General features: G+C 47.8%; 3 protein-coding genes across 3 annotated transcripts in view; 1 reads left to right on the top strand and 2 right to left on the bottom strand.

Moving 5' to 3' along the window:
• The window catches only part of LOC310755061 (transferrin receptor protein 2-like), a gene marked incomplete at its 3' end in the record, with an annotated part of 34,308 nt that extends 33,973 nt beyond the window's left edge, over positions 1-335 (bottom strand). The window contains exon 1 of the mRNA XM_083631740.1: positions 201-335. The remainder of the gene's footprint in view (positions 1-200) is intronic.
• EPO (erythropoietin) lies at positions 140-9,315 on the top strand (the record flags this gene model as incomplete). The annotated part of the gene is given in 5 exon segments (XM_083631743.1): positions 140-191; positions 194-342; positions 2,227-2,316; positions 2,840-3,007; positions 6,924-9,315. Coding segments are annotated over 5 exon segments (588 nt in total). The 3' UTR covers positions 7,053-9,315.
• Positions 9,316-16,703: 7,388 nt separating this feature from the next.
• POP7 (POP7 homolog, ribonuclease P/MRP subunit) lies at positions 16,704-20,833 on the bottom strand. Its single transcript, XM_083631744.1, has 2 exons — positions 20,735-20,833; positions 16,704-17,700 (listed from the first exon to the last, which is right to left on the bottom strand). The coding sequence occupies exon 2, from the start codon at positions 17,692-17,694 to the stop codon at positions 17,308-17,310; it is 387 nt and encodes a 128-aa protein (XP_083487870.1). The 5' UTR covers positions 17,695-17,700; positions 20,735-20,833; the 3' UTR covers positions 16,704-17,307.
• Between the last annotated feature and the right edge of the window lie 1,398 nt (positions 20,834-22,231).

Below are 22,231 nucleotides of genomic sequence, written 5' to 3'. Positions count from 1 at the left end.
CAGCTTCTGATTGGCGACAGGAGCTTCCTGCAGCCAATCAGGAACCGCGATTTAGTTTTCGAACATTTTGGAAGCCGAAGGGACTTCTGGAACGGATTCCATTCATCTTCCAAGGTACGACTGTGGTTGTGATGGGCAGATGGATGATGTGCGCATGATGATGCAAAGCAGCTCTGCAAAAGATCTAAGGGGGACCTCACCTTTTATTCTGCAGGGCTGACTCCTCTCCTGTTAATGTTGGGATTCCTGGCTCCAGTGCTCCTTACGACCCCCGAGCCCATGTGCGACCAGCGTGTCATGAACAAGTACATCCAAGATGTCAGCAAGGCTGAGAGTGAAATCGTACGTCCTCTTTTCTTGTTCTGTTCCCTTCCCATTCTTTATTTCCTTCCTGAACACACACACAGGGCATAAGGTTTAGTCATTCGTTTATTCGAATGCATTTATACCCCACCTTCTTCTCCAAGCAGCTCAAGGTGGTGCGTTCATGGTTTTCTCCACAACAACAACCCTGTGAGGTAGGTGAGGCTGAGAGAAGGCAACAACTGCTCCCCCCAGGTCAAACCCGGGGAGCTTCATGGCCGCTGAGTGGGGATTTGAACCCTGATCTCTCCCTGGTCCTAGCCCGACACTCTAAGCACTAGAAAACTATGGCATTTGCTCTGACAAGCTGCAGTGGTGGACACCGGCCTGGATGGCTTTAAAAGGGGTTTTGGAAAATAAATGATGTGTCCCTCTCAGAGAAGACCCGCTGAAATGAACAGGCCCTAGTCATCATGTCCACTTCTGACATCTTGTCTACTCTGCTTGGGTCATCTGTTTGGCCACTGTGAGAACATCTGTTTGGCCACTGTGCTGGACCAGACAGGGCCCCATTGGCCTGGCCCAGCAGGGATCTTACAGCATCAGAAAAAGCTTTATGCCAAAAAAGGGGGGTGTTTATTTCAACAAGCATACAGTGCTCTGAAGCATTTTGCTGGTTTTTATCTGGGTAGCACTGGTAATCATTTTATATTGTTTTATGTACATTGCTCAGAGGGCTGTTGTTGTTTATAAATATTTTCTTGATAAACAAATATATAACAAAATATTCACTAAATGGTGCATCTATGTACTGTTTGACAGTGGAACGGACTCCCTTGGAATGCGGTCAACTCTCCTTCCTTGCAGGTTTTTAGCAGAAATTAAATGGCCACCTGTCATGGATGCTTTAGTTGAGTTTCCTGCATTGCAGGGGGCTGGACTGGACGACCCTCAGGGTCCATCCCAACTCTACCATTCTATGAATCTATGATTCTATATCTACCGGGCCAAGCTCAAGGTTTTGCTTTTGGTATGCAAAACCCTTACAACAACCTGGGACCAATTTACCTGTGAGATCACCTTACTCCAAGGTGCCTCCTTGACTGCTTAGATCTGCAGAACTGGCACTGCTATAGGTGCCACATAATATAAGGTTGCCATGCGTCTGGAATTTCCCGGACATAGCTGGAATACTGCAGTTGGAAGCAGTGTCCAGGTGGAAATTGCTAAAAATGTCCAGGAAACTCCGGACGTACGGTGACCCATGTTGGCAGTGTTGTTTTTGACAATTTTGACAAATATGGCAAATAATACCCATTTTGCATTTGTAAGAACTGGGTATTTTACACGCTGGAACTCCCTGCCTATTGATACCAGGTAGTCACCCGCATCCGGCAGGCATCCTGCTAAAAGCATTTTTGTTTAGACAAACCTACCCAGATTTTTTAGTAAGCCAGTGCAGATTTTAATCTGTTTTTACTGTTATTTTAACTTTTCGAAAGTCTTAAATGATCGTTGTTAATTCTTCTTATTGATAATTTTATTGCTTTATCCTTTTTGTAAACCACTTTGAGGTGGGTTTTTTGTGCGTTACAATCAAACGGTGTATGAACTTTATGAAGTAAATAAATATCCTATTGACCTATAACTTTCCTGCAGGGAGGACCCCTCTGGATACCAGTTACTGGGGAGCAAGTCCCAAAGTGCCAGGCAGCTTGTGGGCTTCTTGTTGGAAATTGTTTGAGCTGGGCCAATGCGGGAACAGGATGCAGGATGAGGCAGACCTTTGGTCTGATCCAGCTGCAGGGCTCACCTAAGGGTCTTAAAACTACAGCTCCCAGAATTCCTTGTGCCAACTAAGCCACATCTCAAAGCAGTTTAGATCTGTAGCATAGATGTGAATGGACTCTGATTTCTTTACAGGTAGAACTTTGTAGAACTTCCTGCAACCTGCCTGAACCTGTCATGGTGCTGGACACCGGAGTCAACATACGTAGCTGGAGAAAAATGAATGTAAGTTTGATCTGGGGTAGGGAAGGGGGTTGCTGAGAGCAGGGGGGGGGCTGATGCAATTCACTGTGGGGCCTGCTCAGCACCAGGGCTGGGGGAGAAATTAAATTCTGCCTGCATTTTAATGAGAAATAAACCAATATGAGAACTGAAACAAAGGCTTTCTCCTAAAATCACACTTCTCCGAATTTTGTAATGCGATTCTCCAACCAATCAGTGCAAAAATAAAAAAACTCATCTGCTAGGGGAAAGCAGGCATAAGAATGCACATACTGGATGTTACTACTATTACTAAGGCCCCTATTAGGGAAAATTCATTGCAAAAATGTGTGTATTAGGAAGAAATTTGCCCTCAAATACCGATGAACTTTCACGGGGAGTCTTTTAAATGAAAATTGCTGCAGAAACGTAGAGAAGAGAATTTAAGGCGGGGGAAATTGAGAAACTGAGAGTAACTGGAACGGACGTATATGCCCCCTCCTGTAACATCACTAATGGACTTATTCTCCCCACCCCGCTCTGCTAGAGGACGAGGCAGGCGTCCGAGGTGTGGAGAGGCCAGACCCTCCTTTCGAGGGCCATCAGCCAAGTCCAAAGGCATCATTCGGCCATGCAGCCTTTTGTCCGCCAGCTGGAAGTGATGGAGAGCTGCCTGCGGAGCATCAGAAACATCCTGCGCGGCCACGGAGCCCAGGTGAGAGCGGAGCGCCAGATTTGTGGGGAGGGAGTGCTGGTTGGCGAGGAGGCCGGAGTTCCCTGCTCAAAATCACAGAATTGGAAAGGGACCCTCAATGGTCATCTAGTCCAACCCGCTGTGTTGCTGGCATCACGACAAATCACGGCCCTGCTCCTTAACTCCAGGTGGCTTTTAGGATGAGAGAAACGCCTTTGCACGTGTGCTCAGCAGCGCTTTGTTATAACGGAGACGTCTCGGGAGCATGCGCATTGGCACTTTGCACGTGCGCAGAGGAAACCTTCCACTCCTGCCGGCCAGATTGTGCAGAGAGAGAGAGAGAGAGAAACAGTTTCCTCGGAGCGCATGGACAAAGCGCAGTAGAGGCGGTTTGACTCTTCTTAGTAACAAAGCGGGAGAAGGGAGACGGAATCGCCAAAGCAGCCGTTCTGCAAATTCAGATTTGCCTGCAAAGTTTTCAAAAAAAAAGCAGAATTTTTCGATTTGAAATAGCGTCGGACTGGGACAGAAGAGAGTTGGTCTCCTCTACAGGAGAGCAAAATCCCCAATATTTCTGCTAGTGTGGCGGTGCAAATATTGCTACCTCTTTGCAGGCCATGTGGAAATTAATAATAATAATAATAATAATAATAATAATAATAATAATAATAATAATAATTTATTTATACCCCGCCCATCTGGCTGGGTTTCCCCAGCCACTCTGGGCGGCTTCCAACAAAACACTAAAATACAATAACCTATTAAACATTAAAAGCTTCCTTCAGATGTCTGAATAGGATAGCGAACCCTGACTCTCCCGGGCCAGTTTTCTTTCCGGCGGCAACCAGAACCAGCTAGTAATTTTCCAGGCCTCCTTTCCCCACCCTTCTGCCTCCTCCTGAGGCAGCTTTTGCAAATCCCAAGGGCTCCCCTTCACACCCTGGAAATATGGCCCAAGTTAAGCCCCTCGGATCGCCCTCACCGGGCCGGCTGCAGAAGGCAGATTCCCTCACGGAGTGGGAATGCGCAGCAAAGGCCTTGATCCCCTATTACCTCGTAAAGAGGGAGGGAAAGTGGGGGGAAAGAGCGTTTCGTTTGGAAAAAAATTCTAGCCTTAATGGCAGGGCAGGGCGCCGAGATTTGTGAGGAGAAACCCTTATTCCCCTCACGGAGTGCACTTTGAGACCACCTTGAACAGTCATGGCGTCCCCCAAAGGATTCTGGGAGCTGTCGCTTGTTATGGGTGCTGAGATTTCTAAGGAGACCCCTTTATTCTCCTCATAGAGAGGACTATGGTGCCCCTTTGAACAGTCATTGCTTCCCTCAAAGGATTTTGGAAGCTGTAGCTTCTTCAGAGTGCTTAAATTTCTGAGGAGACCCCTTTATTTTCCTCACAGAGAGGACTATGGTGCCCATTTGAACAATCATGGCTTCCCCTAAAGGATTCTGGGAGCTGTAGCTTGTCCAGAGTTCTCAGATTTCTGAAGAGAGACCCCATTCCCCTCACAGAAAACACTATGATACCATCTTGAATAGTCATGGCTTCCCCTAAAGGATTCTGGGAGCTGTGGCTTGTTCAGAGTGCTGCGATTTCTGAGGATTTCCCCTCACACAGAGCACTATATATAGTTTTTCTAGAAAAAAAGAGGCGCTGGAACTCGCCAAGAACACCTCAAGGATGGCAATGGCGCCTACATGAGAGGTGCCAGAACTGATTTCCGGCGAGTTCCGTGTGAAAAAGAAGCCCTGGATATATCTATGCAGTCATGGCTTCCCTCAAAGGATTCTGGGAGCTGTGGCTTCTTCAGAGCATAGCTGTCAACTTTTCCCTTTTCTTGCGATGAATCCTATTCGGAATAAGGGAATTTCCCTTAAAAAAAAGCGGAACGTTGACAGCTATGGTTCAGAGTGCTGAGATTTCTGAGGAGACGCCTATTCCCCTCACAGAGAGCACTATGGTGCCCCTTTGAACAGTCATGGCTTCCCCCAAAGGATTCTGGGAGCTGTGGCTTGTTCAGAGTGCTGCGATTTCTGAGGAGACCCCTATTCCCCTCGCAGAAAGCACTATAATACCACCTTGAACTATCATGGCTTCCCCTAAAGGAAGAGACCCCATATCCCAACACAGAGCTCACTGTGATACCACTTTCAATGGTCATGGCGTCGCACAAAGGATTCTGGGAGCTGTACTTTGCTAAAGATGCTGAAAATTGTGAGGAGACCCACTATTCCCCTCACAGAGCACACTATGCCACTTTATAAACAGTCATGGCTTTCCCCCGCCCCAAGGATTCTGGGAGCTGAAGTTTGTGAACGGAGCCGAGAGTTGTGAGGAGACCCCCTTCTTCCCCTCACAGACCACATTATAATACTAGTTTGAACAGTCATGGCTTCCCCCAAAGGATTCTGGGAGCTGAAGTTTGTGAACGGAGCCGAGAGTTGTGAGGAGACCCCCTTATTCCCCTCACAGAGCACACTATAATACTCATTTGAACAGTCATGGTTTCCCCCAAAGGATTCTGGGAGCTGTGGCTTGTTCAGAGTGCAGAGATTCCTGAGAAGAGACCCCTTTATTCCCCTCAGAGAGAGCACTATGGTGCCCCTTTGAACAACCATGGTTTCCCCCAAAGGATTCTGGGAGCTGAAGTTTGTGAAGGGAGCCGAGAGTTGTGAGGAGACCCCCTTATTCCCCTCACAGAGCACACGATAATACTCATTTGAACAGTCATGGTTTCCCCCAAAGGATTCTGGGAGCTCTGGCTTTTTCTTTCAAGGATGGCAATAGGGCCTACATGAGAGGTGCCAGAAATGATTTCCGGCGAGTTCCGTGTGGGGGAAAAAAGAGATTTCTGTTCCCAGAGTTCCCTTGCGAAGGGGGACGATTAAACCGCTCTGTGAGGGGAATGGAGGGGCCGTTTCGACTCTCAGCAGCCTAACAAACTACAACTCCCCAATCCTTTGGGGCAAGCCATGGCTGTTTAAAGCAGTACCATAGTTGAAATGTATGGTCTGAATGCGGCCTGTGGCTGCCATCTGACCCTAGCTGATGCTGATGTTTCAATATTTTAATGTTGTATTTTAATTTTGTTTTTAAGTTGTATTCATTCAACTTGTTTTTATTATTGCTTGTTAGCCGCCCTGAGCCCGGCCTTGGCGGGGTATAAATAATAATAATAATAATAATAATAATAATAATAATAATAATAATAATAATAATATTGGAGTGGTAGTCCAGGACATCTGGGGAGGCTGACTTGGCCAGAGGCCTTTTTATGATGCTTATGATGCTTTTTATGATGCTCCCCTGGCTGGGAGTTGTAGTCCAAAGCACCCAGTGGGTGCCAGCTCGGGGACACTGTTTCACTGTTCCAGTGAAAGATACCCGTTAATACACTTTCCCAAAGAAACCAGAAGCATTTTTGCTAGGGATAAACAGGGGATGAATTAAAAAGGGAAGATTGCAAACTATTCATGTACGCAACGACCGCCGCTAGAATCTTAGTGGCTCAGAAATGGAAATCCCAACTTTAATGGCGTGGCAGACAAAAATGTTTGAATACCTAGAATTGGCGAAATTTGACTTATAAGATTCGGAACCGAAAAGAAGCAAAGTTCGAAAAGGATTGGAGTAACTTTGTTGAGTAATTGTAAGAATTTAAAAACTGTAGCAGGATTAATGCAAATCTTGTGATGTGGATGGAGTGTAAATAAGAAAGTGTAAGAAAATATTTGAGATATGAAAACCGTTGAAGGGATGGAAGGAAGTCCGGGCGCAATAAGAAAACATACAGATTTTTGAATGCAAGAGTATTTATTTTATTTGTTGTTGTTACAAAAAAGCAATAAAAAGTATTTGGGGAAAAATAAAAAATAAAACCTGAAAGGCAAAAAAAGAAAAGAAAGATACCCATTAAGTAAACAGACACCTCTCTTGCAGGAAGCCCCCCAAGATGATGTCTCAACCCGCACCCTGAGCGTACAGACCATGAAAAAGCTGTTCAGCGTTTACTCGAGTTTCATCCGGGGGAAAGTCAGCCTGTACATTACAGAGGCCTGTGCCAGGTGACGGAGGGAGACTGGCGCCACCAACGCATACCACTCCGCATGCTGCTGCCACCCCCAACCGCCCACTGCTGGAGGGGATGGGTGCCCCTGTGTTGCCCGCTGAGTGACAGCTTGATTTGATTGGCAGGTGTCAACCACACGCACGCACGCATGCATGTGCACACCCGGGTTCCGTGCGGACTGCCTTTCTCAGCCGGGAGGGGAAACCTTTGACTCGCTTGCCCAGGAGCCGGTGACACTCATCCCTGCACATTCACACACACACACACACACACACACTGCCCTCTGTGGTTCCTGATCCTGCCCCGAAAGAGAAAACAAGAGCTGGGTTTATGGAAGGTCTGGTGCCTTGTCTGCAAACAGGTAGCAAGGCCGCTCCCCGGGTTTTCGAAGGGAGCAATGGTGGTCTACCTCGGAGGAGGGTGGTGCTGTCGTCAGGAAAGCGGAGCTTTTTCAGCCATCAATTTTGGAGGAGGAGAGAAAAAGAGAGAGAATGAGAGGAATGGAGGAGAGGAAGTCTGCAAAGCCAAGATGGGAATAATTTCGAACCCAAGACGCTGAATTTTCCCAAAGGGGCCCGAGCTGAGCGGCACAGGGCCCACGATCTCTCTGCTGTGGGGCAAAGGAGGTGGGCAGCAGAAAAATCTCGGATAAGGTGGTCTCCGCGGGGGCCTGTGGCTGCTTGACCAGCAGTGCTCCCTCTCCCAGTGACGGACAGTGTTTGGGCTGTAAGGATGTACGTTTTTGTGGGGGCTGGTTAGGAGGGACGAGAGAAATGTTGAATGGAGAAGACGCAGAGGTTTGATGGGGAAGGAATGGAAAGGAGGTTTGGCGGGCAGCAAAATGAAAGGATTTGGTGGGGAACAGATAACACTTTCAGCAAAGGAAGATCCACGACCACCAGGAAACCTCAAACAGAGGAAAATCAAGAGAGGCCTTATATTGAGCTAGGGCCCAAAGCTAATATTGGTGCCCTTCCAGAGCTGGTTTCTGGGGGCCGGCACATTAGCAAGTCAGAAAGCATGCAAGTTCCTTGGGGTTCCGCTTCCATCATTTTCACAGTCCGGTCTGGGTATTTGCTGGGCTCTCTCTGCTGTGAATGTGGAAAGCGGGAGTCAAAAGTCGTTTCTCGAAAGCCGCAGCCCGTTTCTGCACTTAATTGGGAGTCAATAATGCCTTGAATTTAGTGGGGTTTACTTCTGAGTAAACGTGCGCAAGTTGGGGCTGCATGGTTTCAAAGCATCATTTGAGAAGGGACCAGATGCTCCGAAGAGGTGAGGGTGACTGGCAGGTGTCCTTCAAAGCATACCTAACTTGGGAAATAAAGAACTGTGAAAATGTTTGATGCGCCAGGAGGGGAGCGAGATCTATCTACCCTGTACTACTGGAGGCGATAAAGACTTGATTGGCACGTGTCAATCTTTTCAGGGCCACCTTCTGATGCTGTTTTATTTTTGCAAGTGTCTTCTGTAATCTTGACACAATAGCAGTGCATTAGTAATGGATTTATTCAGCTTTATTAGTTGTTCCGTGATGCTTCCCACATTATTGATTGGGGGGGCCTGTAGCACCATCAAAGGCTGTCCCCCCATTTGTGGTATGTAAAACGTTACGGGATTTCAGCAGGAAGGACAGGATATGAAAGGATTGGGAACGAAACAGTGTATCTACCCCAAAACATTTACAGGCACAAAGAATATCGAAGGCAGGGCAGAAATATCATCATGGGCGCAAATCATTGCCAATTCTCAATGAAAAGGGCAATTCTGAAGGGGCCCGTAGTCTTAGAATCACAGACCTGCAAGGAGACCCAGGGGTCATCTAGTCCAACCCCCCTTCTTGTCGAGAAAGAAGCCGATTTATGAAAATGCCAGCTGGAATAACCGTTGAGACGATCTCCGTGGATGCGAGTCCCTTCGCTCTTCTCTCCAAAACGTTAAAAGTTGCTGCTTCCGCTATTTCCGTAAAGCGAAGGTGAAGATTTGACGGCTCCAGATTCGACTCCTTGCGAGGAGAGGGATAAAGGGCTTCAGTGCCACAGAGGATATACACCTATGTAAAGTTTTTGTTCTAAGGGACTTTATGAGAGTTTATATTTGATACTAAGTTAAACATGTACAGTTTTCCTGTATATTTATCTTGTTGACTTCAGAGAGCAGCTGGTTTGTATACTGGGTTTGGGAAAGGAAGATTTCCTGGTGGACGGGATTTTTTTTTAAGTAGTTCTGTTTTATCTTTATTAAAGGTTGTTGTGCTTCCCGGAATATCCAGAGTTTCAATTTCTAAACCAAGAACATTCAGGCTTGCAAGGGCGTCTTGAATAACCTTCCCACCGCATAGTCTCTCAGTTACGTGTGAGAATCGGCTGTGGATCTGCAATGGCAAGGGAAAGGCACTCTGCATGTGCCCAGTGGCACACCTTTCTCTATCACCATTGGCTTCAAATTTTCCAGAGACGAGCCTGAACAGTAGAAGCAAATTATTAAGCACCTAGAGGTCATCCAGTCCAACCCCACCCTGATCAGGGCAGGAAAATCCAGCGCTTCACCACTACCCCAAAAGAGACTTCAAGAAGTCTACTTGAAGACTTCCATCCCAGGGGAGACCACCACCCTTTAAAGTCATTTTCCCCCTTGTCCCGGCAGCTCTTACCGTCAAAACCTCTCTCCTAACGTCCACCCAAAACCTACCCTCTTGTGACTGAAACCCTCTGCCCTCTGGGGGGCAGAAAAATAATAATCCTTGTCTCTCTGTTGACGTTTTGATGGAGAACGCTCTCAATGGCTACTAGCCACAATGGCTACATTCCACCTCCACAATTGGGAGGCAGTAATGTTTCTGAGGGACGCAGATGGCGCTGTGGGTTAAACCACAGAGCCGAGGACTTGCCGATCAGAAGGTCGGCGGTTCGAATCCCCGCAATGACGGGGTGAGCTCCCGTTGCTCGGTCTCTGCTCCTGCCAACCTAGCAGTGCGAAAGCACGTCAAAGTGCAAGTAGATAAATAGGTACCTCTCCGGCGGGAAGGTAAACGGCGTTTCCGTGCGCTGCTCTGGTTCGCCAGAAGCGGCTTAGTCCTGCTGGCCACATGACCCGGAAGCTGTACGCCGGCTCCCTCGGCCAATAAAGCGAGATGAGCGCCGCAACCCCAGAGTCGGTCACGACTGGACCTAATGGCCAGGGGTCCCTTTGCCTTTACGTTTCCGAGTGCCGGCTGCTGGAAACCACAGGACAGGAGAGTGGCTCTTGTGCTCGGATCCTGCAAGTGGGTTTCTCATTGGGGCAATTGTTTGGCCCCTGTGAGAACAGGACTCTGGACTAGGTGGGTCATTGGCACGATCCAGCAGGGATTTGAAGACTGGTTTCGTACCCCCTTCCTCCCTCATTCTTTTCCTCTGCAGGTTAAACATTCCCAGTTCATAACTGAATTGTAGAAGGGGCCACGGGGGTCATCAATAATAATAATAATAATATGTTATTTGTACCCCACCCATCTGGCTGGGTTTCCCCAGCCACTCTGGGCGGCTTCCAACAAAGATTAAAATACATTAGAATGTCACACATTAAAAGCTTCCCTGAACGGGGCTGCCTTCACATGTCTTCTAAATGTTAGGTAGTTGTTTATCTCTTTGACATCTGATGGGAGGGCGTTCCACAGGGCAGGCGCCACCACCGAGAAGGCCCTCTGCCTGGTTTGCTGTAGCTTTGCTTCTCGCAATGAGGGAACCGCCAAAAGGCCCTTGGTGCTGGACCTCAGCGTCCGGGCTGAACGATGGGGGTGGAGACGCTCCTTCAGGGATACTGGGTCTTTGAGGCACTTTGAATTGTGCTCGGAAACGTACTGGGAGCCAATCTAGTTCAACTCCCTGAATGCAGGACTCAAACCCACAGCCCTGAGATTAAGAGTCTCATGCTCCACCGACTGAGCTAGTTCCTTCAGCCTTTTCCCACAAGGCTAGCTTTCCTTGCCACTGACTACCTCAGTTGCCCCTCTCCCAAATCCTTTCCCAGCCGGTCGACGTCCTCCTTACACTGCAGCCCCCAGAACCGGACGCACAACTCGCAGGCGAGGTCCGACTGGTGCAGAACCAAGCGGAACAGCAACTTCTTGTCACTTGGAAGCAATCGAGAAGCTACGTGCCCACGCACTTGTTGCCATCCCAGATTGCCAGCCTTGACCTTCCCGCGGAGCCTGCGAGGTCACTGACTGCACACAGACACACACGGCTTGCAAAGTGGAGGTGGCTGAAATGGGCTGGCTCCCTCCCCAGTCCCCAATTCACGTGGCTCCCCCGCTGCCAAGCAAAACAGAAAACAGAACTCGCCTCCGGAGTTGCCAGGCTGCTCTTTTGGGCTCTGTCATCTGCAAGAGTCAGGACTTTGCAAACTGTTGGGAGAGCCGCCCGAGAATTTGGACAAAATCATGGAGGAGGGGGCTGACTATAGCTCCAGTGGAAAATATGTTCTGCCTCCAGAGCCCTCTCCTCCTCCATGAGCTTATTCAATCCTCTTTTAAAAGTCGGTGGCCATTGCTGCTTCCTTTTGGCAGGGAGTTCCATAGTTTAACTCTGCCCTATACGGCCTAGGAGCGACACGGGTGGCACTGTGGGTTAAACCACAGAGCCTGGGACTTGCTGATCAGAAGGTCGGCGGTTCGAATCCACGCGACGGGGTGAGCTCCCGTTGCTCAGTCCCTGCTCCTGCCAACCTAGCAGTTCGAAAGCACGTCAAAGTGCAAGTAGATAAATAGGTACCGCTCCTGCAGGAAGGTAAACGGCGTTTCCGTGCGCTGCTCTGGTTCGCCAGAAGCGGCTTAGTCATGCTGGCCACATGACCTGGAAACTGTACGCCAGCTCCCTCGGCCAGTAAAGCGAGATGAGCGCCGCAACCCCAGAGTCAGTCATGACTGGACCTAATGGTCAGGGGTCCCTTTACCTTTATAGTGCCTAGGACCCTCGTACCTACGGGACCGCCTCTCCTGGTATGTCCCACGGAGGACCTTACGGTCTTCAAACAAAAACATCTTGGAGGTCCCAGGCCACAGAGAGGTTAGGCTGGCCTCAACCAGAGCCAGGGCTTTTTCGGCTGTGGCCCTGATCTGGTGGAACTCTCTGTCACAAGAGACCAGGGCCCTGCGGGACTTGACATCTTTCCGGAGGGCCTGCAAGACAGAGCTGTTCCACCAGGCCTTTGGCCAAGGCGCAGCCTGACCCCCTCCTTTGGCAATCCTCACAGAACCCTAGCCCAATTGGTTGCCATTAATCTGATTTGAATTAATTTTATAATGAAATGGTTTTAGAATGTGCATCATTTTATTGTTGTTAGCCGCTCTGAGCCCGGCTTTGGCTGGGGAGGGCGGGATATAAATAATAATAATAATAATAATTATTATTATTATTATTATTATTACAACTTGATTTTCTCTTTCCTGAATCTTCCCACATGCAGCTTCATGTTCAGAATCCAGTTCAAGAACGAATTGTGGATATGGTCTAAGAAAGTGCTATCGGTGTGCGTCTGGGTTTCACATCTTGCAAGAAGCTGCAGAAGGAATCAGGTGTCTGGCTAGAGCAGTGTTCCCCAACCTGGTGCTCTCCGGATCTTGCTGGGGATGACAAGAGACGGGAGCCCCACAGCCTCGCAGGGATGCCAGCCCTGTCTTATCGGCAGCTTGCGTCCGGGGTTAACGCAGGCGCCCTGACTCTTCTTGGGCAGCGTGAGAATGCCAGCGGGGCAGTGGTGGAAAAATAGTTATTTCCGACCCGGTCCCGATAAGCCGTCTCCCAACACACAGCTGTGACGACAGGACAGCAGAGACTCTCTCTGGGTTGAAGGGTGGAGGCTGGAGGGCTCCAAAGATAGATCTCTTGCCCCCTGACCCCCCCCAAATCAATAAAAGAACAGCAGTGACTGGCAGAACCCCCATTTTGCAAAATTCATTGCCCTTTGGACAACTCAGGAACATCCAGGCTAGCAGACAAAAAAGGAGCGTCATTGTAACCAAACACAGCTTCACCATCGCTCGACATCAGGGGGGATAAATAGGATATTCTCTCCCCCTGCCTATTTAGAGCTGGAAGGGGCAGTTCTGATCACTGAAGAAGAGATGGGGAGACTCCCCTATGAAGGAAGGTTGGGGGTTTTTGTTTCTAGAATAATAATAATAATAATAATAATAATAATAATAATTTATTTATACCCCACCCATTTGACTGGGTCTCCCCAGCCACTCTGGGCAGCTTCCAACCAAATATAAAAAACAATACAGCGTCAGACATTAAAAACTTCCCTAAACAGGTGTCTTTTAAGAGTAAAATACAGTGGTACCTCTGGTTACGTACTTAATTCGTTCCGGAGGTCCGTTCTTAACCTAAAACTGTTCTCATCCTGAAGCAAAGTTCTTAACCCGAGATTACTATTTCTGGGTTAGTGGAGTCTGTAACCTGAAGCGTCTGTAACCTGAAGCGTATGTAACCCGAGGTACCACTGTAGTTGTTTATTGCCTTGACATCTGCTGAGAGGGCGTTCCACGGGGCAGGCGCCACCACCGAGAAGGCCCTCTGCCTGGTTCCCTGCAACCTCACTTCTTGCAGTGAGGGAGCCGCCAGAAGGCCCTCGGTGCTGGATCTCAGTGTTCGGACTGGACGATGGGGGTGGAGACGCTCCTTCAGGTATACAGGACCAAGGCCGTTTAGGGCTTTAAAGGTCACTTTGAATTGTGCTTGGAAACGTACTGGGAGCCATAGCAGGAATAGGAGAGTGAGGGGGAACAATGATAAAAGACAGTGAATGGAACGTTTTTCTTCCCCTTGTGGACGTCCAGTGGAGCTGGGTGTTGCAAGATACAGGGCAGAGACGGCTCCAGGCAGCACTGCTGCACTCCCTGAGCCCCAAGCTGTGGTCCAAAGCTCCTGGAGGGCACCGGGTTGGGGAACCAAACAAGGAGACGTTGCAATGATGCCTCCATGGGTCTCTGCAACACCTAACCCACACAAAATCAGCGATGTTCCCATCTGCTTGAGGCTGAACCTTTTCGCAGCTGGAGCCTCAAGCGGAGGTCAGTATGGGTGGCAAGGATCCAAACTGCTTGCTAGAGACAACAAACCCTCATTTTTGGCCCGTGGGTTGTGCTGTGTTGATCTTCCTGGAGGCCTGCTGGACGCAAACAATGAGGAGGACTCCATCCCAGAAGCCCTTCCTGTCACGGCCGCTGCACCAAGAGATCGGCACAGACTGTTTACCGGGACCTCCCTGGAGGGGTGCCAGCTGCCATTGTTGTCTGTGAGGTTACGTAACCACCTCTGGGCTCAAGTCGAGGGAGGAGAGGCTGCTTTGCATGGAGTTCTTACGTCACACCACCTTTGAGTAAAGAGGTCTCCCTGCACAGAGAGAGAGAGAGAATATCTCCAGAGCAGAATGGAGCTGAAACAGCACTAATAATAATAATAATAATAATAATAATAATAATAATAATAATAATTTACTTATACCCCACCCACCTGGCTGGGTTTCCCCAGCCACTCTGAGTAGCTTCCAACCGAATATTAAAAACAATACAGCATCACACATTAAAAACTTCCCTAAACAGGGCCGCCTTCAGTTGTCTTTTAAAAGTAAAATAGTTGCTTATTGCCTTGATATCTGACAGGAGGGCTTTCCACAGGGCAGGCGCCACCACCAAGAAGGCCCTCTGCCTGGTTCCCTGCAACCTCACTTCTCACAGGGAGGGAACAGCCAGAAGGCCCTCGGAGCTGGACCTCAGTGTCCGGGCTGGACGATGGGGGTGGAGACGCTCCTTCAGGTATACAGGACTGAGGCTGTTTAGGGCCTTAAAGGTCAGCACCAACACTTTGAATCGTGCTCGGAAACGTACTGGGAGCCAATGGAGGCCTTTCAGGACTGGTGTTATGTGGTCTCAGCGGCCGCTCCCAGTCACCAGTCTAGCTGCCACATTCTGGATTAATTGCAGTTTCCGCGTCACCTTCAAAGGTAGCCCCACGTAGAGCGCATGGCAGTAGTCCAAGCGGGAGATGACCAGAGCATGCGCCACTCTGGAGAGACAGTCCGCGGGCAGGTAGGGTCTCAGCCTGTGCACCAGATGGAGCTGCCCTGGACACAGAATTAACCTGCGCCTCCATGGAGTGGCAAAATGCCAAAGCCACTACAGAAACTTTTACAAAACCGTAACCACAAGTCAGAGGGAGGATGAAAAGCCCCTGCTGGTCAGTCAGGCTCATGAGAGCAGCGGTTTGGGAATACACCTTCCATATCAGCCCCATCGTGATGGATGCAGTGGATGGAAAGACACCTTGCGGAGGAAAGATTGCAACATTTGGGACCTTTTACTTTAGAGAGGAGGAGAGCAGGAGGCGACACGATGGAAGTTTGTAACATCAAGCTTGGCATGGAGAAATTGGACAGAGAAAAGTCTTCCTCCCCTTCTCATCACAGTAGAACTCGTGGAAGTCCAATGAAGCTGAATGTTGGGAGATTCAGCACAATTCAAAGTGTTGGGGCTGACCTTGAAAGCCCTAAACGGCCTCAAAGGCCCAGTAGACCTGAAGGAGCGTCTCCACCCCCATCGTTCTGCCCGGACACTGAGGTCCAGCACCGAGGGCCTTCTGGCGGTTCCCTCCCTGTGAGAAGCCAAGTTACAGGGAACCAGGCAGAGGGCCTTCTCGGTGGTGGCACCCGCCCTGTGGAACGCCCTCCCATCAGATGTCAAAGAGAAAAATAACCACCTGACATTTAGAAGACATCTGAAGGCACCTGTTTAGGGAAGTTTTTAATGTGTGACATTTTAATATATTTTTCATCTTTGTTGGAAGCTGCCCAGAGTGGCTGGGGAGACCCGGCCAGATGGGCCTGGTACAAATAAATTTATTATTATTATTATTATTATTATTATTATTATTATTATTATTATTCAGGATGGGAAGTCCTTCTTCCCGCAGAGCACAGTTAAAGCTACAGAACTCCTTCCCAAAGAGGCAGTGATGGCCACCAATTCGGACCGGGCAAATTCATGGAGGAGAGGTCTATCAGCGTAGGGCTGCCGTATTTCAAACAGTGGAAATCTGGACAGAAAGGGTTTGGTTTTTTTAGTTTTGCCCAAAGCTCTTTTTGGGCAAAATCACACAAAAAATGTTGTTTTTGAGCTATTTTAAGGGGAAATCAGCAAAATTGGCACTGCTGCCATGGGCTGCCATACCGTCCGGATTTTCCCAGACATTTGGCTGATTTCTGTCCAGATGCTTCTGCTGAAAACAGTATTCCGGGTATGTCCAGGAAATTCCGGGCATATGGCAACCCTATTATCAGCAGCTACTAGCCACAATGGCTATACTCTGATACTTCTGAATGCTGGTTGCTGGGCTGGGAATCACAGGGAGGGGAGAATGTTGCTCCTGTGTTCGAATCCTGCTGGCTGGTTTCCCACAGGTTGGCCACTGTGAGAACATGGTGCTGGACCCCATGGTGCCGTTTTTGAATCTTGCTGATTTTTGGGGGTTCGTCTGTTCTTATAAGTATTTTACGCAAAACACTCAAGAGATCTTTCTGCTTCGATTGAGGCCTCTACGTTTTGTTAAATAATGCAATCTTACCTTGCCCAGTGCCCCTTGAAAAACTGAGAAAAGGCTCTCTTCTCTCCCTCCTGGTAAAACAAGGGTTTATTCCCCAGATCCAAGCAAAAAACACACTCCAAAATGCAACAAGACACACATACACACTGAAATGTTTGGAAGTTACAACCTGCAGACGTCACAGCATTAAGGAAGTCAGCCTGCGACGCCAGGCCTCCAAGGATCCTTCTTGCGAAGAAGTGAAAACGCAAACCCCACTTAGGAAACAATTTGGTTTTCAGGCCTGGGGGGAAACCGGCTGTGTCCACTGCAGGTCCCACTTTTGCTGTAGGGTGGTTCCTATTCCCACAGAGAGAAGTCCACACTCGGCCAAGGCCAGCAACAGCGTCCTGCAAAATGGTGTTCCAATTTAGCCAGAAAAGGGGGAGAAACGAGCCTCTAATTCAGCGCTGGCGTTTTGTCATGCGAGATGGAGAATTGTGCGTTCAGGGCACAGAGAAACTGCAAACCTCGTGCCCAGTCCAGCCAGCAAGGACTAAACCAGTTTGGAAAGGCGGGGATCGCCCAGTCACTCCTACACAACACAGAACCCCGTGATTCGAGCGACGCGAGTCGTTTTCTGAAAGCAAAGACGCTCCTCCTCACCCAGGGACACCGAGGTTTCCACCGGCGGCTACTCCGGGGCGACGCGACAGACCCGGATGTGGATGGCAGAGTTGTTCCGGGTCCTGGCCAGCGGCTCGTCGCTGTCCCCTTCCGGCTCGGCCACGTCGGCCAGCTCCACGGTGGACGTGTTGGCAGCCAAGCACAGGGACCCGCTGCCAGTGGCCTCTAGTTGCAGGGCGATGTTGATGGCGCGGTTGATGGCCAGCCCCAAGCCGTGGATGCAGATTTCAGGACAGCCGCTGCCGGGTGCCAGCAGCTTCTGGCAGCGGCTTAGCTGCGCTTTGAAATCCGTCTTCATGTTGATGTAGATGTCGCTGCGTCGGCGAGGGAGGCGGCGCGGCAAGCGCCGGCGCAGGGCGTACTCCGTCTGCGTGGGGGGGCCCGGCTCAGACATGCGGTCCTGGGGAAGAGAGAGGCGATGGGACGGAGGAATAGCGGTTAGGATATAATATACAACTGAGTGACTGGGTGAAATTATGGAAAGAAGGTTTAAAGTTTACTGCATGTAATGCATTAAAAGAAAATGTGATGAAAATGATGTATAGATGGTTTATCACTCCTGTTAAGTTAGCGAAAATGTATAAAACTAGCAATAAATGTTGGAAATGTAAAGAAAAAGAGGGAACATTCTATCACATGTGGTGGGAATGTAAAAAGGTGAAATGTTTTTGGGAGATGATATATAGCAAGTTGGAAAAAAATGTTGAAATATACATTTACAAAGAAACCAGAAGCATTTTTATTGGGAATGGTGGGAAGTGATATAAATAGACAAGAATGTAAGCTTTTTTTATACGCAGTAACAGCAGCCAGAATACTATTAGCCCAGAAATGGAAGCAAGAAGAATTGCCAACGATTGAAGAATGGAGGATGAAGTTGATGGACTATGACAGAATTAGACAAAGTAACAGGAAGGATCCGAAACCGGCGGGACCAGAAATTTACCGAAGACTGGAGTAAATTTACGAACTATATGAAAAGTATTTGTGATGATCAGACGACGTTTGCAGGTTTGCAAGAAGTTCTGTGAAGAGTATTGTTGGAAATATTGTAAAAATGGAAAAGGGGAAATGATAAGTTAAGAGAGGTAAAGACAATATAAAATTAAGTAATGCATAAAAAGAAGTTAAGATGGAAGGTCATTGGAGGTGCTGATGGAAGTCCAAAAAAAGCGTATTTGTAATAATTTGTGTGGTACGTTTTATAATTTGTATGTTAAAATTAATAAAAATGTATTATTATTTTTTAAAAAAGGAGGTATAGTGGTTAGCGCTGGACTAGGACGGTGGTCTCAAACTTTTTTCTCCAGGCCACTTTCAGAATAAAAATCACAGAGGTTTTTTTCAATAGATAAGGAACACATGGGGAAATAAACAAGTCCCTGCTGTGTTTGATTTATCACACAGAACACAACTGCTTTATAATATTATTGTGGAACATCCGGAAAGTATAATACAATGCAGCTATATAAGAACAAAATACATGTGGAATGATAATTTTTTAAACCAGCAACTGTAGAAATAATTTTTTATTTGATTATATTACTAATGTAATTACCTGGACGTAGTTGGGGCTGGGTTTTTTTTTGGGGGGGTAGGGGAAAACTAGGACGCGGGTGGTGCTGTGAGTTAAACCACAGAGCCTGGGACTTGCCGATCAGAAGGTCGGCGGTTCGAATCCCCGTAATGGGGTGAGCTCCCGTTGCTCGGTCCCTGCTCCTGCCAACCTAGCAGTTCGAAAGCATGTCAAAGTGCAAGTAGATAAATAGGTACCACTCTGGCAGGAAGGTAAACGGCGTTTCTGTGCGCTGCTCTGGTTCGCCAGAAGCAGCTTAGTCATGCTGGCCACATGACCCGGAAGCTGTACGCCGGCTCCCTTGGCCAAGAAAGCGAGATGAGCGCTGCAATCCGAGTCGGCCACGACTGGACCTAATGGTCAGGGGTCCCTTTACCTTTACCTAGGGGAAAACTGTATTTGATTGCTTGTGTCTGGTTATATGTTGTTCTTATATTCAACTAATAAAGTATTTTTTTTAAAAAAGAACAAAATACAATTATACACGCGCATCTTACGTATGTATGAATGCAAACTCGATGAGAGGTGTGAGCTTGCTTTTGCCAGGTAATCTCATTTATATTAGGTCTAATTTGAGACAAGCAAATTCTCATCTCCCCATCAACACTAAGAAGCCTTGATCTTGCTCTCATTTTGAAAAGTTATCTACCCATTATGCAAATAATAATAATAATAATTTTACTATTTATTTATACCCTGTCCATCTGGCTGGGTTTCCCTCACCCATTACGGGGATTCGAACCGCCGACCTTCTGATCGGCAAGTCCCAGGCTCTGTGGTTTAACTCACAGCACCACCCGCGACCTAGTATTCCCCTACCCCCCCAAAAAAAACCAGCCCCAACTACGTCCAGGTAATTACATTAGTAATATAATCAAATAAAAAATTATTTCTACAGTTGCTGGTTTAAAAAATTATCATTCCACATGTATTTTGTCCCTGCTCCTGCCAACCTAGCAGTTCAAAAGCACATCAAAGTGCAAGTAGATAAATAGGTACCACTCTGGAGGGAAGGTAAACGGCGTTTCCGTGCGCTGCTCTGGTTTTGCCAGAAGCGGCTTAGTCATGCTGGCCACATGACCCAGAAAAACTGCAGACAAACGCCGGCTCCCTCGGCCTGAAAGCGAGATGAGCGCCACAACCCCAGAGCTGGTCACGACTGGACCTAATGGTCAGGGATCCCTTTACCTTACAAGACTGAACTTTCTTATTATTTTCCCCTGACATTATTTATTACCACAATTAATAATAATAACAGTAATAAAAAAATGATTTATATCCCGCCCTCCCCAGCCGAAGCCGGGCTCAGAGCGGCTAGCAACAGTAAAAATAACACAGTTTACATAAAATCACAATCAATTAATTGAAATACATTCTAAAATCAATTCAAAATCAAATTAATGGCAACCATTTACTCAGAAGTAAGCCTCGCTGTGTCTAAGGGAGCTTTCAGCATAAGGCTGTTAAATGGGGATAAAATTGGGGGGGGGCAGGAGAACCAGGCATGCCGTCTTGAGTTCTTTGAAGGGAAAAGCTGGGTTATAAACATAATAATAAATAAAAATAGTAAAATATAAAAGGTTTGACCTTAGTCAGCAGCAGGGTGAAGGCGCCTGCCTAAAAAAAATCAGTGGCAGGGAGTTCCAAAGGACATCGGTTCCTTGCAAGCACGTTAATGAGCATTGCATGTTGCAAATACGATGAGGTCCTCAATCCTCCCCCTTGCTGCACCCACAATTATTCCTTCTGCACCCAGAAACCTCCCCCGCCCCACATCTCTGCGCGCACCCCTCTTTTTGCACCCCACCCTGCGCCCCCTTCCTTCCTTCCCTCCCTCCAACTTGCACCCTTACCCAACCTTTCCAAGCAGGTCTCCCCAACAAGGCAGCTGCAGCAGGGAATACAGCAAGCGCGCGCGCACGCACAAGCACGCGCACGCTCTCGCTTTCTCCGCACGCTTCCGGTTTCCGCTTGGAACGCTCGCGTGGAACGTTCATACAGCAGTGGAACGTTCATACAGCAATGGAACGTCCCGGGGAGGTTGCACTTAGACTTTCGTATAGATAGATACGCGGGGCGCGCGACTCACGAGTCGAAATCCAACCCCAAACTAATAATTATTTTTTTTTGCCCTTTTGGAAAGATCCGTCGCTGCGGTCGGGGAACAAAAGTCAGGGAACAAAAGGAGTTCATGCAAAAAGAAAAGAAAAAGAAAAGAACAAAAGGAGTTCATGCAAAAAGAAAAGAAAGGAGTTCATGCAAAAAGAAAAGAAAAGAAAAGAAAAGAGGCATTGCTTATTTTATGGCGCATTTCCCCCCTTAAATATATGTGTGTGTGTGTGTGTGTGTGTGTGTGTGTGTGTGTGTGTGTATATATATATTTAAGATACCTAGACGGCATCTTAAAAAGCAGAGACATCACCTTGCCAACAAAGGTCCGTATAGTTAAAGGTATGGATTTCCCAGTAGTGATGTATGGAAGTGAGAGCTGGACCATCAAGAAGGCTGATGGCCGAAGAATGGATGCTTTTGAATTCTGGTGCTGGAGGAGACTCTGGAGAGTCCCATGGACTGCAAGAAGATCAAACCTCTCCATTCTGAAGGAAATCAGCCCTGAGTGCTCACTGGAAGGACAGATCCTGAAGCTGAGGCTCCAAGACTTTGGCCACCTCATGAGAAGAGAAGACTCCCTGGAAAAGACCCTGATGTTGGGAAAGATGGAGGGCACAAGGAGAAGGGGACGACAGAGGACGAGATGGTGGGACAGTGTTCTCAAAGCTACCAGCATGAGTTTGGCCAAACTGCGGGAGGCTAAACAACTAAACAACTAAACAACAACAAATATATATAAATATATAAAAATTATAAATATATATATAAACGACTAAACAACAACAAATATATTTATATATAAATATTTATATTTATATATAAATATATATAAATTATAAATAAATATATAAATATGTTGTTGTTGAGTCATTTAGTTGTGTCCGCCTCTTCATGACCCCCTGGACGAGAGCACGCCAGGCCCTCCTGTCTTCCACTGCCTCCCGCAGTTTGGTCAAACTCATGCTGGTAGCTTCGAGAAGACTGTCCCAACATCTCATCCTCCATCGTCCCCTTCTCCTTGTGCCCTCCATCTTTCCCAACATCAGGGTCTTTTCCAGGGAGTCTTCTCTTCTCATGAGGGGGCCAAAGTATTGGAGCCTCAGCTTCAGGATCTTTACCTTTACCATATCCATATATATGTATGTATGTATGTATGTATATATAAATGTTCATAACTGCATATATAAACCACATGTCTGAAACCCCACAGAAAAAGTCCTGAAACCATTTTGTCCCTCCCAAA

This window comes from Podarcis filfolensis, assembly GCF_964270895.1.
Source record: "Podarcis filfolensis genome assembly, contig: HAP1_SCAFFOLD_123, whole genome shotgun sequence".
NCBI classification, from domain to species: domain Eukaryota; kingdom Metazoa; phylum Chordata; class Lepidosauria; order Squamata; family Lacertidae; genus Podarcis; species Podarcis filfolensis.
This window is presented reverse-complemented; position numbering and strand designations above follow the sequence as displayed.

Bases quoted from the DNA above. Each gene is read 5' to 3' on its own strand.
- POP7 (XM_083631744.1), bottom strand. From the start codon at position 17,694: ATGTCTGAGCCGGGCCCCCCCACGCAGACGGAGTACGCCCTGCGCCGG.